Raw genomic sequence first — 20,751 nt, forward strand, 5'->3', positions numbered from 1 at the left:
CAGTGACGTCACTGGCTACATGTAAGGTAAATATCTCCTAAACGGTACATGTTTAGGAGATATTTACAGTACCTATAGGTAAGCCTTATCATAGGCTTACCTATAGGTAAAAGTGTCAGAGGAGGGTTTACTTCCTCTTTAAGCCTTTATTTTGTCTGCTATCAGCATTGAGCTCAGGCAGGAGATAGGACAGCCTTACAGTCTGACTCCCAGCCTGACACTTTGGCAGGGAGAAAATACAAGTAAAAAATCCAAATGCAAGCAATTCCTGAGAAGTAAATTTTGCTATTGTTGTATACTGTTGACATTTTAGAAGTGGCAATTCAGATTACTACAAATGCCTGCTGATGATTGGTTCTCTTTAAGATCAAAGCATGGCTAATATCCTCTGCTGATTCTTATTAGAAAAGAATAGAAATGGCATCCTGGTTGTTAGGGAAAATGCTGCCAGAGAAGATCCTCGTCTACTAGTCCATCTCACTGCAGGTTTATGAGCCTCCATCCAACAGGCTGCATTAGCTGTGAACTCCAACCTCTAATTCAAATGTGTTTTTCAGTAAATGTATGAAATGCCCATGTGTACTTGGCTGTGCATTGTCCTTACCAAGAGGTTATTCCATAGGTGCTTGGATACCGACTGAAGCCTCCATCATATTGTTGACATGTAATCATATCCATATAGCCTGTAAGTAAAAAAAAAAATACCCTATAAAGTGTATGTCCAGGTACTGCCCAAATTTAAGCCAAAACCTCCCTCTCCTCCTTGCAGGATTAGCCGCTCAGAGGTCAGTTCCGATTCACATACGCACATCACCAGAACTATATCTCCCAAGGGCCCTTGCATGAGGCATGGGCAGGCTGTTAAGAGTCAAGACAGCAGCATTGTTTTGCTGAGAAAGAAATTGGCTGCAGTTGCCGATCAGCAAAAATTTCCAACATTCCCATTTAACAGAAGTTGAATGTTAGATTGACTTCTTTTGACCAAGAATGGCTGTGGATTGATTGAAATTCAGCCAGTCCCTGCTGAATCAGCCGAATTGCGATTCATCTATGACCAGTTTAGAGTATTGAGACTGGTATTACCCAAATTTGACCCAAAACCTCCCTCTTCTCCTTGCATGATTAGAAGCTCGGAGATCAGTTTCTATTGACATATGCACACCACCAGAACTACGTCTTCCAAGAGCCCTTTCCCTACACATATGGGCAAGCTGTGAAAGTCAGGAAAGTAGTATTGTTTTGCTGGGAAATAAATTGTCTGCAGCTGCTGATCAGCAACAATTTCCAACATTCCCGGTCGGCAGAAGTTGACTTCTGTTGAGTGGGAACAGCTGTAGATGGATCAAAATTCAAACAGTCCTTGCTGAACGGGGTTGACTTTTTATCCATCTATGGCCAGATTTACAGTGTTTCTGTCCAAGGGTGTCCCCATAGCTCCTCCATCCAGAGCAGAGACACCCAAAGACAGGAAGGTATAACGGATCAGCAGGTGAAAATAAAGGGGGAAAAAAGACTTAAAAAACAAAAAACAAATGCAGACTGCACTTTTAACAATTGTTAAGCTACAATGTACACATTTTTTGATTTTTGGGTTTAGATCTACTTTAAGCTTCAGTGCTTTATACGTGGAAGCAAGAGGTCTTTCCGTACCTTTTGACAGTTTACCCAGCATTTTCCTTGATCGGTCATCACTTAGCTCTCCAATGTCCTTCAGATATTTTGATAGGAAGATAAGGGACAGCACGCTACCCTGCAACTGGTCACAGCAACCGGAGGGAGTGGACAGCAAGTTGTCATAGTTTTCTACCGCCAAGGCTACGGGGTCACCTACAAGACAGAGAGAGAAAGAGACAAAAGTAATAAATGAAGGGTATGTAGACCCTAACAATGAACTTCTCATATCTGCTTTTGATCTGTTAATGTGTATGTCAAGCTAGCTTTTGATTGGGTAGGGAAGGATTAGGAATTGTGTTGAATCCAAGAGGTACTTGTGTTGGGTCCAAGCGATTCAAGATGTAAGTAAACTGAATTGTAAAAACATGAAAAGATCCAAGAGGTACATCCAAGAGATCAAAGAGGTATGTGAACCCTAACAATGAACTTCTTATATCTGCTCCCTTTTGATCTGTTAAAGTGCATGTCAAGTTAGTGTTTGATTGGGTAGGGAAGGAATAGGACTTGTGTTGGGTTTCAGAGATCCAAGAGTTCCAACATGTAGGAACTGAGAAGTGAAAATGTGAAGAGATCCAAGAGATAGGCCCAAGAGATTCAAGAGTTATTTGAGATCCAAGAGGTTTGTGAACCCTAACAATGAACTTTTCATATATTCGCCCTTTTTATCTGTTAAAGCATATGTCAATATAGTTTTTATTGGGTGGTGAAGGATTAGGACTTGTGTTAGGTTCAAGAGATCCAACGTAAACCAAAAAATTAAAACATGAAGAGATCCAAGATGCATGTGAACCCTAACAATGAACTTCTCATATCTGCTCCCTTTTGGTCTGTTAAAGTGTATGTCAAGCTAGTTTTTGATTGATTGGGTAGGAAAGGATTGGGAGTTGTGAAAAACATGAAGAGCAGGGATGGGCGAATGGTTCGGGCTGAGCATGAGTTCGGGTCGAACATTGGCCGTTCGCCCGATCAATGATCACGCAAATTATCTGGGTGTTTGACCGTTTGTTCGGCCTGCCAAACTACCACAATGCACTGCCCCGCCGCACAGTTTATTGGAAGCCCTGATTGGCTGAAGCAATTAAAGCTTTGCTTAATAAGGGCATATAGCATTGTCAGAGTCATGATTGGACGCTGTCATGATGATATCCAATCATGGTTCATTTCTCTTAGTCCCACCCCACACTTTAAAAGTATTCTTTCAATAGCGGCCATTTGTAGTGTAATTTTGGCATGAAGAGAGATATAACTGGGCTCTGTTCAGTGCTGCTATAGAATTAGTGTGCTATAGTGTGCTATTGTGATTTTATTGTCAGTGTAGAATATCAGTTTAGTGTGAATATAGTGATAGTTCAGTCAGTGTGAGTGTAGTGACCATTCATTTTTACATTAGTGTCAGTTTATTTTTTCAGTATATTTCAGTGCGTTACTGCACGTTTAACACAGTATATTTCTGTGCTTTACTGCACGTTTAACACAGTATATTTCTGTGCGTCAGTGCAGTTTTACTGCAGTATATTGTAGTGTGTCAGTGGAGTGTGTCTGTGTAGTGAGTATTCAGGTTAAAGTGCACCAAACACCACATTCCATTGGTTAAAGTGCATCCACGTACACAGTTCCACATCTTTATTACATTTTGGTAAAAAGCAACCCCCCGCCCAATCATGTCTGGGAGGCCAACAAGGAGAGACACACATTCCCATGGCACTATGAGGGGGCCAGCAGCGTATGTGTCCATAGGCCTGCTTGTCCACAGCTATTCCTGCTATAGCCCCAGCATCAGGCATGGAGGAGTCAGCTGAGTTATTTGAACACAGCGTCAGCCACTTGCTCCTTGATGATGCACAGTCATTACTTGATTCAGTTGTTAATTCTGAGGTTGCGGAAGGTGAACTTTCCTCAACCTCATGATCCTACAGAGAGGGGAGAACACTGGTACACAAATTGGCAGTAATGTTCCCCCAGCCACAGCGTATTGCCAAGTGGATTCCAGTGATATTGAGGATGGAGGAGATGATGATGATGAGGTCACTGATGCGACTTGGGTGCAGAAAGTGAGGGTGAGGCACAACCCCAAGGAGTCACCCATCATGGAAGAGTAGAGAGCAGCCACCCTATTCTATCACATTTTGGAGCCATTATCTCCCGAACCACTTCACACAGCTCAGCTGTCTGGGCCTTTTTTAGCATGTGTGCAGCCAATCGCACTGTTGCAATTTGCAAACTTTGTCTCAAGCATATCAAGCGTGGCAAAAACACCAGCCATTTGGGTACCACATGCTTGACAAGGCATTGCTTTCATCAAGAGTATCTCTATAGGGTTACGGTGTGAAGGCACCCCTGACACCCAAAGACCAATTTTTCCGCACCTGTTACTTCTATCCAAAGTCTGCGGAAAAGACACCAGAATTTATCCAGAAAGTCCGTAGTCTTGTTTCCATCGCACTATTGTGTGGCCTCATCATACAGAATGGCTCCCCAAGCCGTTGTTTAAAAAATAAAGAAAGCTTTCCGGTAAAATGTAATTTTTTGGCTTTAAAAATGTCATTATTGCTGCAGCAGCTTCTATACACAGTACAGATGTGCCACTTTACAAACAGACTAAGGGGACCCCCCAGGCACTATATTTAAGGGAATTTTCAATTTTTTTATTGTTATTTCTCATTTTTATGATTTTACTTTAAGCATCAGTAAATCACTGCTTATTTAAAAATGTTTTTTACAAACTTTTTTTTCATTGATACATGTCCCCCAGGGCAGTACCGGCATAACTATTGCATGCCCAATTACTTGCATACAGCATAAGCCTTCAAAATGGGCACTTTTGAATTTTCCAGTTCAGGTCCCATAGACTTCAACGGGGTTCGTTGTTGGGTTCCGAACTTTCACGATTTTGGAAAGTTCTGGTATGAACTGAACAGGGGGGTCATTCAGCCCATCCCTAATGAAGAGATCCAAAAGGTATGTTAGATCCAAGAGGTAACAATGAACCTGTCATATCTGCTCCCTTTTATCTGGTAAAGTGTATGTCTAGATAGTTTTTGATTGGGTAGGGAAGGATTAGGACTTGCGATGGAGCCAAGAGATTTCCCGTCACTTCCTGTCCTGCTGACAACTGGAAGTGAGGGAAAATCTGTTGATCCTGGCAGAAATACAGTGAGCTTGTACCTTCTGCAGCCTTATCTCAAGCAGATTTATTAGCTCTCCACAGGTAACCTCTAAACTACAGAATACCTCTACTGTACGTTAGAGAGATAAGGATATGGGGAAGGTGTTCAGGAGCTCAAATCAAAAGTGAGCATCTTAGGGTGACAATACTCTCTTTTATAGTTGTACCATATGAGTGGGCATTGTCATCCTACAACAGGAAGTGTGTTACTGGCAGGATGACTAGGTAATAATACAAGGGAGACAAAACATGAAACAAACGTATAACAAAAATGGAGGAACCCCAACAATCAACTTCTCATATTTACCCCCCTTATCCGTCAAGCTGGATTTCTATTGGGGGGGGGGGGGGGAATTATAACTTTTGTTGGGTTTTTACAGCCACCTGAGAAATTTCCTCTCACTTCCGGCTTGGCAAAACAGTTGCAGCAGGACAGGGAGTGAGGGGAAAATCTGAACATGGGCACAGCTGATCCTGTCATAAATCTAGCAAGCTCATAACTTCCAACATTATCTCAAGTAGTCTTATTAGCCCCTCATAGGTAACCTCTGTGAACTACAGAACACCGCCACTCTATGTCAGGCAGATGAGGGGATGGAGAAGTGTACGGTAGCTCAAATCAGAAACATGCAGCTTAGGGTGACAACGTTTCTGATCCATAGAGGTACAGTGTAAGCGTAGTCACCCTACAACAGGAAGTGATTTAATGGTGTTCAATCAGCTTTTAAGGTGGATCTCCAAATTAGATTTTTGTCTTGTGGCATGCAGTAAGATTTAATATCCTGTCTGGTCCTAACTGGGCTTTACCCCATGTGTCCACCCACCTGTTTTCATGCAGTCGACTTACCCATGACATTTACAGTTAATGCAAAGGAATCTGGCACCAAGTTGACTGGCTCCTTGATATTGATATCTACTTTAGTTGTTGAATCTGAGGATAAGAAAGAATAGAAGGTTAATTCATTTTTTTCTACCATGAGGGCTGAATTAGACTTGCAGTTGGATGGGATGGGGGGGGGGGGTAAAAACACATGGTTGAGCCCCCCTTAAACACTTTCCTACTAAATTGGATTGCAATTTGTTAAAAACAATTCCCTATGTGTTTTATTTTTCAGAAACTACTAGCTGATGAGGCCTGGGCCCCCCCTGTTTAGCTGATGAAGCCTGGACCCCCCTGTTTAGCTGATGAGGCCTGGGCCCCCCTGTTTAACTGATGAGGTCTGGGCCCCCCTGTTTAGCTGATGAGGCCTGGGCCCCCCCCTGTTTAGCTGATGAGGCCTGAGCCCAGTACAACACTACTGGTTGTACTGTCTTAACAGCAGCCCTGGGTGTGTCCCTCACTTCAATGATTCACTGGTGTATGTAGTCTGGTCTCTCCCACCATTCATGTCTGGTTCATATCAGATCTACATAATTTGCCTGCAAACATGACTGGTCTTGTGTGGAATGCAATATGTCTTATATAACTTACTAAAACAAGATAAGCAAATATTAGAAGGGTCATGCTTTAAATGTTAAACATAATATGCAGTATATATCAAAAATCTGTAGGAAACATTATATCCTCCTAAAGCAAACCTTTCCTGAGAGACACATGGGGGGGGCTTTCATTTCCAACCCTGGTTTGAAGATGTTAATATGTTATAGTAAACCAGCCAACAATGATGTCCGTAGCATGTCCGTAGAGTTGTAAATCTTCATTAGCATACTTGCTCCAGCTTAAGGCTCCATTCACACTAGTACGACTTGTCAGGCGACTTGTGTGCCCTCAAGTCGCCCCAAGTCGCATGTCATAACAAATGCAATGTAAATGAATGAGAGCCGTCTTAATATGCACTACTGAAGTCGCTCCGACTTCAGAAAAGGGTCCTGTACTACTTCAAGGCGACCTCTATCCAACTTGTGCCAATAGACTTCAATGGGAGTCACCTCCAAGTCGGATCCTTATCGTTTGTCAAGCGACTGTGATCCGACTTTCCAGGAAGAAGAAGGAAAATTAGCCAGGCATTCCCCACATTGCAGCCATGCCTACAGTTCCTATATACCATTATCTCTGCCTGGCCTGTGTGAGTGGCACTGGGGGACACAGATAAGTGGCACTGGTGGGCAGTGGCACTGGTGGACACTGATACGTGGCACTGGTGGACACTGATTCGTGGCACTGATATGTGGCACTGGTGGACACTGATTTGTGGCACTGATACATGGCACTGATATGTGGCACTGGTGGACACTGATTTGTGGCACTGATACGTGGCACTGATATGTGGCACTGGTGGACACTGATTCGTGGCACTGATACTTGGCACTGGTGGGCAGTGGCACTGGTGGACACTGATATGTGGCACTGGGGGGCAGTGGCACTGGTGGACACTGATACGTGGCACTGGGGGGCAGTGGCACTGGTGGACACTGATACGTGGCACTGGTGGGCAGTGGCACTGGTGGACACTGATACGTAGCACTGGTGGGCAGTGGCACTGGTGGACACTGATACGTGGCACTGGTGGGCAGTGGCACTGGTGGACACTGATACGTGGCACTGGTGGGCAGTGGCACTGGTGGACACATACATGGCACTGGTGGATACTGATACGTAGCACTGGTGGGCAATGAGGAAATGAGTAAAAAAGAAAACAGAAAAGGGGAATTAGGTCACAACACATCATATTCTGATTGGCCAAATACAAAGTCGTCTATCATATAAGTCGCTTTAAATAATTCACAAGTCGCGCTGAAGTCGCGGTAAAGTCACGGTAAAGTCGTGGTAAAAAGTCGCTCCGTCATGGGGCGACTTATGGTCGCAGTAGTGTGAACCGGGTCTTAGGGGTCTAGTTTTAAAACATTTGCTGCAAAATGTCAGAAGCATTTGTGCAAAATGAATGTCAATAAAAAATGTCAATGTATTTTATCGTCAGCGCCATCTAGTGGCTAAAATGCAGTATAGTTTTCTGTAATACCGCAATGAAAAATGAAAACACTATAGCACATTTTGGCCACTAGATGGAGCTGACGATACAGGAGTTAATCACTTAGAAAAATGATGGTGACATTTTCTTCAGCTTGCACAAATGTAAGAGGGATTAAAGTTTTATAAATAGACCCTTATGTATTGAAGCAAAGGAGTAAGCATAACAGCCAGGAAGCTATCATTTGAGGAATGATATGGAGCAATGGTAGCCTCCATCTCTCACAAGAATGGTTTTACATCAAACGATTAGAAGAACACGTACTTGATATTTTTTTGCTCTTACCTGAGACAGTGACTAGGTGACTGGAAGATACGTCTCTTTTAATACCTTCAGCCTTTCAAAATAAATGAAAGAGACAATATAAAAATAGCCGTAGCTTACATATGGTTTATATAGAGAGTAAAGACCCCCCTGCAACAAGGAAAGTCAGCAAATCTGTGATCATAAAAAGAATCCTAAGGCTGAGAGCTTTTCAACGCTTATAATTACCTATAAACATCCATAGGGGTGTATAATCCTGTACAATGCACTGTATGTCATTCCCACAGTACCCAGAAAAGAAGCCGCCACCAGTTGCAAAGACCTGCTAGACTCTAAAGCCTCGTACACACGCACCGATTGTTGGCCAACCGATCAGCCGTCTTTTGTCCGGTGTTGTTGTGTTGGTTGGAATGTGCCTAGACTGCACACAAATTTTGTCGGCCAACAACAACCAACTTCAGAAGTGATGTCATGTTCTGGTTTACTTTCTGTGTGTTTTTTCTTCTCTGAGCATGCCCAGTCTTGCTCATCACATTTTTGTCTGCCGAAATCTGTACTGACTGAAGAACAATCGGCCGTTCTGGTGATGGCCAACAAAAATTTTATAGCATGCACACCAGATTTTGTTCGGCCGAAAAGTCGCAGTCAGTTGTCGGAAGCATCATACTAAGAAGCCGACAATCAGCCGATCGGACGTTGGCCGAAAATTCACGGCCAACAATCGGTGCGTGTGTACGAGGCTTGAGTCTGCAATCACACCGGTGCGACTTTTCATGCCATTTGATTGTTCCAAGTCGCACCCCATTGCCGGCAATGGAACAGTAATATCACTGCGACTCATGTTGTAGCGTTTATAAAAAAAAGGTTCCTGCACTACTTTTCAGCAATTTAATTGCAACTTGCATAGACTTCTGTTAAATGAAGTCACAAGCGGCAATAAAATCAGCAGTGCAAATCCCACTGATGCGTAGCTTTCAAACTGCGCTGAAGTAGCGCGATTTCAAAGTGGCACCACTGTGAACCAGGGCTAAGCAGCCTATTTATTATAAAAAAATAAAATACAATTTGTATGTCCATTTATCCAGCAAATCTGCATGTACTTTCGTTCTGTGCAAACAAATGTTCTTTTAGGCTATTATGTATTCTAAACAAATGTTTTTTTTTTTTTTTCAAAATGGGCAGTATTACTACATTATGGCCACTAGATGGAGGTGAGGAGCATAGGAAAACATAGAAGAGATACAATGAATGGATTTTGGAGAACACTAGAGGGAATTGGCAAAAAAATGTAACCATCTAAAATTGTTACAATGTATCTTTTGTTATAAAGTTGTATGTAAAAGAACACTCCTTCAGAAGATTTTGTTTTTAAAGTAGAACTATAGGTAAAACTTTTTTTTTCTTTTCATTTTGGATAGAGTAAGGGAGGGTTATAACCTGCCAGGAACTTTTTTACCATCTGTGTCCCATTGCAGAGATTTCACTTCACTTCCTGCCACATAGCAAAATAGAAATTGAAAGGTAATCCCTGCAAATGAAGGGAATTCCTTGGGGACCCCCAGGTTACCAGAACCAGTGTCTCCATTGGAAGATTTCCCCTCTATTATTTTTCTGGGGACAACCCAAAATCTGGGATTTTCTTTTACTTTCACTTTTAATGATAATGGTAAACAGGACAGATAAAGAGGGAGAATCTCCCTAATGGGGACACAGACAGCATAAAAACTGACAGGGGTTCTATTCCCTCTCCTCGCTATCCAAAATGAAACAAAAGTTTTGCCTTTAGTCATACTTCAACGACATCGATGCTGACAAAGACATGCAGCTATGCTGTACATATTCAGCCAAAGCAATGGATGAGATCAGGCTTCTGCAATATAACATACAAAGAAGGAATATATTACACAGCAGTGGTGAACTACTGTGCAAGGATGGTGTGGGTGCTGACTCGCTGGGGGGGGGCTGTGGCCTTCCGACATTCTGTTTTTGTGTTGCATTTTGTTGGGTGGCCACAGTACCCCCAGCGAGTCAGCACACGGTATTCACCTGACAGCAACAGATTAGAGTGAGGGGAGGCCTCCTTTCCTGTTCTGGTCATATGACAGAGCCGGGGGAGGACTTAACTCACTCTGAACTATATCTGATGAGTAAATTTAGGGAGGGAGGAGTCCTTTCCCAAATGTCTGAACTGGGGAGGGGGGTTTGGCTGTGTCTCTGCACTGGGGGATCTGTAGTGGGAAGGGGTGACTATCCTGAGAGGTCTGTTACTGTACTGGGGAGGGGTGACTGTCCTGAGGGGTCTGTACTGGGAGGGGAGACTGTCCTCAGGGGTCTGAATTAGGGGGGGGGTGACTGTCCTGAGGGGTCTGTACTGGGGAGGGGGTGACTGTCCAAAGGGGTCTAAACTGGGGAGGGGAGACAGTCCTGAGGGGTCTGTACTGGGGAGGGGGTGACTGTCCAAAGGGGTCTAAACTGGGGAGGAGAGACAGTCCTGAGGGGTCTGTACTGGAGAGGGGTGACTGTACTGAGAGGTCTGTACTGGGGAGGGGTGACTGTCCTGAGGGGCCTGAAATGGGGAGGGGTGACTGTCCTGAGGGGTCTGTACTGGGGAGGGGTGACTGTCATGAGAGGTCTGTACTAGGGAGGGGTGACTGTCCTGAGGAGTCTGTACTGGGGAGGGGTGACTGTCCCGAGGGATCTGTACTGGGGAGAAGTTACTATCCTGAGGGATCTGTACTGGGGGGGGGGGGTGACTGTCCCGAGGGGTCTGTACTGGGGGGGGGGGTGACTGTCCTGAGGGGTCTGAACTGGGGAGAGGTGACTGTCCTGAGAGGTCTTTCCTGGGGGGGGGGGGGTGACTGTCCCGAGGGGTCTGAACCTGGGGAGGGGTGACTGTCCTGAAGGGGCTGAACTGGGGAGGGGTGACTGTCTGTACTGGGGAGAGGTGACTGTCCTTAGGTGTCTGTGACTTTACTAAGAAGATGGGGGTGGGGGCTGTGCTTTGGGGTATGTACTGGGGACGGATGATTGTCCTAAGGGTTCTTTACTGGGGAAGGGGGTTTGTACTGGGGAGTTACTGTCCTGAGGGTTCTGTACAAGGGTGTAACTGTCCCAAAGGGGTCTGTACTGGGGAAGGGTTTGTACTGAGGGGTCTGTACTAAGGAGGGAAAGTATGGGTACTGAGGGGTCTGTACTTGGGAGGGGAGATTGTCCTGAGGGGTCTGTACTGTGGAAGGGTCTGTACTGAGGGGTCTGTACTAAGGAGGAGGAGTATCTGTACTGAGGGGTCTGTACTGGGGAGGGGTGGTTGTCTTGCGGGTTCTGTACTGGGGGATTACTGTCTAGAAGGTTCTGTACTGAGGGTAACTGTTCTGAGGGGTCTGTACTAGGGAAGGGTGTATGTATTGAAGGGTCTGTACTGGTGTTCTGTGGGGGGGTTTGTACTGAGGAAGGGGAGTCTGTATTGAGGGGTCTGCACTGGGGAGAGATGTCTGTACTTAATGGTCTGTGCTGGTGTACTGTATGGAGGGGGTCTGTCTGCCCTAAGGAGTCTGTACAGGGGGTTTGGACAGGAATGGGTATATAAGCTGGATGGGGGGGGGGGGTAAAAGGACTGTGGCATATGTGTGATGTATATAGGAGGAGTAGAGGAGTAGGCTCAGGTTTTATTTATCCGTTGCCTGAGTACATCGGACGTTTACATTTTTACTAATTCGCTTGAGAGCTGCACTAATTACTGGCGCTATATACAGTAAATCCTCTATAATATAATATTATGAATTGACTATAATAATAATGAAATACACAGTTATGGCAGATAACACATGTACTATATCTTTGTGAATTAAGCCTATAGCTTCTTACCTCTGAATTGACTTTCAGTATGATTTTGTCTGAGCGGGATGGCTGGCTGGCATCGTTGGCTCCATTACATGTATCAGAGATCTTCTTTGTTCTCGCTGTAATTCCGATGTTTAATTTGCCTTTAAAAGATATAAAAAAAGGGAATTTCATTGTTGCTTCATTTACCAAAACTGACAATTTGTAATGTAAACTTATGTTAAAGCAGAATATGTGTCTCAATTGGACCTTATTGAGTATTGTAAGGTGGTTGGCTTTTTATATATATATATATATATATATATATACATACAGTGTGTGTGTGTGTGTGTATATATATATATATATATATATATATATATATATGTAATATATATACACATATGTATAATAGGGATTTTTTTTTATTTCTCAAACTGCTAAGTGCTGCAAAAGGGGCTCATACACAAAAAAGCAGCCCTGGTCTTCAGCAGTCTGACACCCCTAAACTTTTATAAGGAGGTGGGGAGTTGCATCACCCCACTGCGAACATTGCAGGCTATACACTGTATACTCTTGTATCTCTTACCTCATGTGGGCATTTAACACTTTCCAGCCTGGAGGCTAATTACCACTTACTGCCCCACCGACCTCAAGGGACCTTCTTCGGTAGGTGGATAGGTCTGTTCCTACCTGCCCTGACAGCAGACTCCATAGCATTTTCAGAAAGTAACACCAATTATGTACTTGACTCCACCAGTCTTTCTCACACCTTCACTTTACACTTCACATTACATGTTCCTCTGTTTGGTACACAGGGAAGCCACCGTACTTGATTTCAGCAAGGCTTTTCATCTCATGTACCCAGGCTTGGTCGCTGGGCAGGCCCTGTGGATTTCAATATGGAGGCCCAGCCACTAAGTGGAGAAGATGAAATAACATCTGTTCCCTCACTACCAAGGCCCCCGTCACTGCTCTCACTGTCAAACAGTTGCTACTCATTCGACTTTTCACTTTGCACACAGTTGTTAACCACTTTACCACCGGAGGATTTTGCTGTCTTACGTCTGGGCCACTTTTTGCGATTCAGCACTGTGCGACTTTAACTGACAATTGCGCGGTCGTGCAACGCTGTACCCAAACGAAATTTACGTCCTTTTTTTTCCCACAAACTGAGCTTTCTTTTGGTGGTATTTGATCACCTGTGTGATTTTTACTTTTTTGCGCTATACACAAAAAAAGAGCGACAATTTTGAAAAAATAACAATATTTTTCACATTTTTTTATATGAAATTCCCTCCCCCAAAAAATGTAAAAATCTAAATTTTTTTATCATTTTTGGCCAATTTGTTTTCTGCTACATATTTTTGGTAAAAAAAAATCGCAATAAGCGTATTTTGATTGGTTTGCGCAAAAGTTATTGCATTTACTAACTAAGGGAAAGATTTCTGTCATTTTTTGTGTTTTTTTTTTTTAACGAGTAATGGCGGCGATCTGCGATTTTTTTGCAGGACTGCGACATTGCGGCGGACAGATTGGACCCTTGACTGACATTTTTGACACTTTTGGGGGTATCAGTGACATTACTGCAGTAATCAGTGCTATACATATGTACTGTTCCTGTAAAAATGACACGGGCAGAAAGGGGTTAATTTTTATTGGTGATCAAGGGGTTGGTGCTTACTAACGTGTGTGGGGGGAGGGGACTATGTGACACAGGGACAGATTGCAGGTTCAGCTATGCTGAACCCTGAAATCTGACCCTGCCTGTCACTTAGGAGATCCGCCCGCTTTGTTTACACAAGCGGGCGGATTTCCACACTCGATTCCCCGAAGATCGGGGAAGAGCGGCGCTGATCACCGCCTCTCCTCCCCTGGCCCGACTCCCGCTGTGACTTAATACAGCGGGAGCCGAGAGAGGGGAATGTCTGTCGACGTAGGTCTACTTCGTCAGACGTTATCGAGCCACTTTGCCGCAGTAGAGGCTCAGTGAGCAGCGGTATAGTGGTTAATGAACCTTAAAGGCTGACCACAATGTTCACTTGTAAAACATAAACACTAGTGTTAACCTAGTTATGTCTGTTGCTGCATAGATACTCTTCTCCTTAACCCAGAGGGTTAAATCCGGTTTTACTCCTAGTTCCCAGTTCCTATTTCTTTGTGAATATACCATGAATGTTCCCCCTTTAGAAATTCCACTTTATAAAACTCTGGTCTGGCCACATCTGGAGTATTCTTTCCAGTTCTGGTCACCAATCCTCAGAAGGGACGGGCTGGAACTGGAGAGAGTCCAAAGAAGGGCAACTAAACTAATAAGGGGATTGGAAGACCTTAATTATGATGAGCGATTAAACGTGCTTAACTTATACTCCCTGGAGAAAAGACGCCTGAGAGGGGACATGATAGCGATTTACAAATACCTCAATGGCGATCCCAGCATAGAAAATAAACTATTTAGTCTAAGAGAGTGTAAGAGGACACGTGGCCACACAATGAGATTAGAGGAGAAGTGGTTTAACCTTAAAGCGGAGTTCCACCCAAAAGTGGAACTTCCGCTTTAGGGAGTCCTGACCCCCCGACATGCCACATTTGGCATGTCATTTTTTTGGGGGGGGGAGCGGGTACCTAGTTTTGACAGGTACCCGCTCCCACTTCCGCTCGGAGCGCCGCGGCGCCCTGAGCGGAAGTTCTCCTCTCCCCCTCCCTCCCTGCAATCTTCTGGGACACGTCAGAGGTCCCAGAAGATTGCCGGCCAATCACGGCGCGCAGCGCGACTCGCGCATGCGCAGTGGGTACCCGGCTGTGAAGCCGCAAACTGTAACAGCCGGGTGCCCACAGCAGAGGATCGAGGCTTCCGGCGGCCGCATCGCTGGACCGTTGGACAGGTGAGTAAATGGCTGGAACTCCGCTTTAAGCTGCGTAGGGGGTTTTTCACTGTCAGGGCGGTAAGAATGTGGAACTCTCTTCCACAATTGGTGGTATCAGTGGAGAGTATCAATACTTTTAAAAGACTCTTGAAGTTGAACGTGCATCTCAAAGAACACAACATTTAGGGATATGGGAAATAAATATTGTCACTGACACACACACACCTGTACAGGTTGAACTGGATGGATTGTTGTCTTTATTCAACCTTAACTACTATGTAACTTGCTTAATTTTTTAAGTAATTCAGACCAGGCAGCTCTTTGTGTAACAAAATTGAATCTACAGCCTGCATTTAAAGTTACAGTATATGTTAACATGACTTAAAAACAAAACATTCTATACAGCAGGTGCCTGCCTACATGCTGTCCCAATTAACCAGGTGATGCTGCCCTGACATTGATGATGGGGCACTATTCTTCCCACTGATACCAATGATGGGGGCACTATTCCTTCCACTGATACCAATGATGGGGCACTATTCCTCCCACAGATACCAATGTTTGGGCACTATTCTTCCCACTGATACCAATGATAGGGCACTATTCTTCCCACTGATACCAATGATAGGTCACTATTCTTCCCACTGATACTGTCGGGATTATTGGGGGTGATTGATTAATTAAATAATAGAATAAAAATGATTTTAAAAGCCATGTTTATTCATATCTTATGATGCTGAACAGTACAGCATGGCTTCCATTTTGTTTTGAAGGTGAAAGAAAGTTCATATATGTACTTGTTAAAACGAAATGTCTCTTACAAGCTTACAATAGGGCCTTATAATTTCACAGAGGTCTTTGTATCTATGTAATCGTAAATAAGGTAATACATTGACATCTCATCAGATAACGGACAATTAGCGAGACACCATACTAGTCTAGCTTGTAATCTTATCTGTATATAACAATAGACAATGGCTCAGTGTTCTTCATCAGACATTTAAAATATAAATGTAAAAGATACATTATTATGTGTGAGAAGATATTAGCCATAATTATGTCATTATATTATGTAAGGCATATACATATATATTTAGGAATGTTATATTACCTTTTGGGTTTATATTCTAACAGTAGTAATCTTACTTAGAATACATTACTTTTAAGTGTAAGAACATATGTATCTCGTCACTAATTACCTCATTTCAGAGAAGTTTGTGTCTAAGTGTTCAAGGTGTCGTAAATATTACAAACCAGACGCTATGTCTGAAAGCCTATGGTATGGTCAAATAATTAATGGCTTTTCACTAGCCAGAGGTCAAAGATCATCAGATAAGAATATCTTATTATTAGTCTAAATACGCTGAATTTAATAAACGGTACGTTATTGCCCTCTATAGACGAAATACCAAATGCGGTTTTGGGATATTTCAGATATTCCCATATAGAAATATTATATTGTATTAAAAATATAATTATTGAAATGGCATTACTTGCCAAGGTGAATGATGGAGATACAGATGGACATTTATGTATGTACTGGGAGTATGGACAAAGTTTTATGTTGTGTTTTATGATTACTCTTACATATAGAGAAATCATCCTTTAATTTATTATACGAACATTGAATTATCAAAAGAGGTGTGTCTCTGATCTCACCAGTTAAGGTATAGAATATCCCAACCAATGGAGATAATGTTTCATCCCTCTGGGTTTAACTTATGGTAATTTTTATAGCCCTTTGTTCTTACCATATAAAAGAACACCCCAGATGAGAGCACATTACGTTACACTACTGACAACACACCTTACACTTACATCACACACGCTACTACGTCCATCTATAGACTCATCCAGACATACTCCATCATCCATCATTCATCTGAAACTCGAAGGGAAGCCACCATCTTAAGAAAGGCATCCATCTTAGGACTCTGGTAACGACCATTTGAAGCTAGCGGCCATCTTAAGTGTGGTAAATATAACTTGCTGTATTATTTGATTTTATTCAATTGTTTATTTCCTTCCTTATGTGTTTTATATTGCATATTTAAAGGGTAATAAGATTACAATCCCAGCTGTATGAACCATAGTAGATTTTTCTCTAGAAAGCTGATTTTTGTTTTTATACATTTTTATTAATATCAGATTTAGCGCATTATTGCGAATTTAGTCTTCCGTTTTGCATGGCTTATTCTCACTCCATCTGCAGTGGAATGACTTTCGGCCGTGTGATTCGTAGACAATTGTGGTCTGTTTATATAGAACACATACCTATGGCTCATGCTGTACCTGAAGAAATGGTAATCTTGCTTTCGTTTCACTTTCACTTTGTTTCAGTTTCACTTTCATTATTGAGCTAAACATCACATTGCATTGATTGTTTGAAGTTAGTATTTTATGTAGAGTTGTTTCTTTGTGTCACTTCCTGTTTGATCATATATTGTGTTTACATGTCTTGAGAATAAATATTTTATATATATTCCATACTGTAGACTGTACTCACTAAGATTGGTATATGCTTTTAAAAAGAAATTAATCAATTAAAAAGAATTCATGACATATTGATTTGTGGAATAAGTGAAGACTCTCCTACCACACAGATCTTTGCTTATTAACCATAAATATACACTGTTATAATCAGAGCAGTATAAATTTCTGACATAATGAAGTACAAGCGCAAGATATTATTATTAAATATTCTTACAATACCAATGATGGGGCACTATTCCTCCCACTGATACCAATGATGGAACACTATTCTTCCCACTGATACCAATGATGGAACACTATTCTTCCCACTGATACCAATGTTTGGACACTATTCTTCCCACTGATATCAATGATGGGTCACTATTCTTCCCACTGATACAAATGATGGGGCACTTTTCCTCCCACTGATACCAATGGTGGGGCACTATTCCTCCCACTGATACCAATGATGGGGCACTATTGCTCCTACTGATACCAATGTTTGGGCACTATTCTTCCCACTGATACCAATGATGGAACACTATTCTTCCCACTGATACCAATGTTTGGACACTATTCTTCCCACTGATACCAATGATGGGGCACTTTTCCTCCCACTGATACCAATAATCGGGCACTATTCTTCTCACTGATACCAATGATGGGGCACTATTCTTCCCACTGATACCAATGATGGGGCACTATTCTTCCTACTGATACCAATGATGGAGCACTTTTCCTCCCACTGATACTGATACCAATGATCATGCACTATTCTTCCCACTGATACCAATGATCGGGCACTATTCTTCCCACTGATACCAATGTTTGGGCACTATTCTTCCCACTGATACCAATGTTTGGACACTATTCTTCCCACTGATATCAATGATGGGTCACTATTCTTCCCACTGATACAAATGATGGGGCACTTTTCCTCCCACTGATACCAATGATGGGGCACTATTCTTCCCACTGATACCAATGATGGGGCACTATTCCTCCCACTGATACCAATGATGGGGCACTATTGCTCCCACTGATAACAATGATGGGACACTATTGCTCCCACTGATACCAATGTTTGGGCACTATTGCTCCCACTGATACCAATGATGGGGCACTATTCTTCCCACTGATACCAATGTTTGGACACTATTCTTCCCACTGATACCAATGATGGGGCACTTTTTCTCCCACTGATACCAATGATCGGGCACTATTCTTCCCACTGATACCAATGATGGGGCACTATTCTTCCCAATGATACCAATGATCGGGCACTATTCTTCCCACTGATACCAATGATGGGGCACTATTCCTCCCACTGATACCAATGATAGGGCACTATTTCTCCCACTGATACCAATGATGGGGCACTATTAATCCCAATGATACCAATCAGGGCTGCTGTTAGAAATCACAGGGCCCCGTACAGCCTACCTGGCATCCCCAACTCTTTTTCCTTTAGACTTACCAAAACCATATAATATAAGGTCAAACCTAAACACTTTCAATTTGTATGCAATCTGGCAGGCCCTTGCACTACATAGAAAAGGTAAATCTGAAGGAAAACTAACCACAAAAGTTGGATAGTGTGTATCCAGCTTTCGAAGTCTCATACAGAGTCACTGCTGCTGGATCCAGTATGAAGATCTGGAAGGGGTTTCTTCCAGCAGGTGTTCCCAATTAAAAATGTCCAGTTGCTCTATATGAAGAGAATAAAAGTCGGGTCTGGGATCCTTACCTATTTTTATAAATGTGATTGCTACTGTCCAGAAGACTTTCTGCTGGCCGCAGACGCATTGCTGTACCTTGTTGTCCAGAGGGGTCACCTGATAATCCCCAGAAACATCCACTTCTATTTCAACCTGTGCACAGAAATGAAGATCAATAGATCATTTATAATGCAGACTTGTTTTCTGTTTGGGATAAGAAATCATTGGTAAGAGTTCCTCTACCGCTATAGTGCTCAGTGTGCGGCCCTTTGGTGCTCAGTGTGCAGCCCTTTGGTGCTCAGTGTGTGGCCCTTTGGTACTCAATGTGTGACCCTTTGGTGCTTAGTATGCAGCCCTTTAGTGCTCAGTGTGCAGCCCTTTGTTGTTCAATATGCGGCCCTCAACATGCAGCCATTTGGCCCTCAATGTGCAGCCCTTTTGGTGTTCAATGTGCAGCTGTTTGGCACTCAATGGTGGGCCTTTGGTGCTCAATGTGCAGCCCTTTAGGTGTTCAATGTGCAGGTGTTTGGCACTCAAGATGTGGCCCTTTGGTAACCAATGTGCAACCCTTGGGCGTTGTCCATTTCCTTTTTTCTTGTTATGTATTTTTTTCTCTGTCCTTATATAATTGATCTTGTTGAGAAGAATATCAAATGTGGCACCAATCATTTTTAACTGGGCTATGAAGAGCATTAGTTTGGAAACATTGCCTTGTAAATGAGTTGTAATAACAGTGATCTTTAGCAGTCACCTGTAACATGCCCAGTCTCTGACTTTTCCTGTAACCCCTTCAGTCTCCAATCATTTCTGTAATCTCTCCAGTCTTGGACTGTCACCTATAGCTTGTCCTCAGTCTCCAACCATTTCTGTAATGTTCCCAGTTTCTTACAGTCTCCTATAACTTGTGCTCAGTCTCCAACCATTCCTGTATTATCCCCAGTCTCTGACTGTCTCCTATAATTGATCCTTAGTCTCCAACCATTCCTGTATTGTCCCCAGTCACTAACTTTCTCCTATAACTCATCCTTAGTCTCCAACCATTCTTGTAACGTCCCCAGTCTCAGACTATCTCCTATAACTCATCCCTACTCTCCAAACATTCCTGCAATGTCCCCCATCTCTGACTGTCTCCTATAACATGTCCTCAGTTTCCAACCATTCCTGTATTGTCCCCAGTCACTGATTGTCACCTATAACTTTTCCTCAGTCTCCAAACATCCCTGTATTGTCCCCAGTCTCTGACTGTCTCCTATAACTCATCCTCAGTCTCCAACCATTCCTGTAATGTCCCCAGTCTCTGACTGTCTCCTATAGCTCATCCTTAGTCTTCAACCATTCCTGTAATGTCCTCAGTTTCCGAATGTCTCCTATAACATGTCCTCAGTCTCCAACCATTCCTGTGATGTCTCCAGTCTTGGAATGTCTCAGGTAACTTGTCCTCAGTCTCCAACCATTCCTGTAATGTCCCCAGTCTCTGACTGTCACCTCCAACTTGTCCTCAGTCTCCAACCATTTCTGTATTGTCTCCAGTCTCTGACTGTCTCCTATAATTTGTCCTCATTCTCCAATCATTCCTGTATTATCCCCAGTCTCTGGTAACTCATCCTACAATGTCCCCAGTTTTAGACTCTATTCTTGTAACATGACTCCAGTCTCTAAATATCTCTTGCAGCATGTTCTATGTAATCAATATCAAATGCAGTCCCAGTCATTTTAACCGGGCTGTACAGTAGCCAGAACTAATATGGAACCATGATATTGCGCATGGGTTGTAATGACAGTGCTCTCTGACAGTCACCTGT

General features: G+C 43.0%; 1 protein-coding gene across 1 annotated transcript in view; it reads right to left on the reverse strand.

Moving 5' to 3' along the window:
- Window positions 1-20,751, reverse strand: part of LOC309564199 (ovostatin-like) — a gene marked incomplete at its 5' end in the record, with an annotated part of 155,628 nt that overhangs the window by 44,765 nt on the left and 90,112 nt on the right. The window contains 6 exons of the mRNA XM_082268829.1: window positions 605-683; window positions 1,651-1,827; window positions 5,688-5,771; window positions 8,095-8,146; window positions 11,938-12,056; window positions 18,979-19,102. Coding sequence (XP_082124955.1) covers window positions 605-683; window positions 1,651-1,827; window positions 5,688-5,771; window positions 8,095-8,146; window positions 11,938-12,056; window positions 18,979-19,102 — 635 coding nt within the window. The remainder of the gene's footprint in view (window positions 1-604; window positions 684-1,650; window positions 1,828-5,687; window positions 5,772-8,094; window positions 8,147-11,937; window positions 12,057-18,978; window positions 19,103-20,751) is intronic.

Source organism: Pelophylax lessonae (genome assembly GCF_965119305.1).
Source record: "Pelophylax lessonae genome assembly, chromosome: 9".
NCBI lineage: Eukaryota > Metazoa > Chordata > Amphibia > Anura > Ranidae > Pelophylax > Pelophylax lessonae.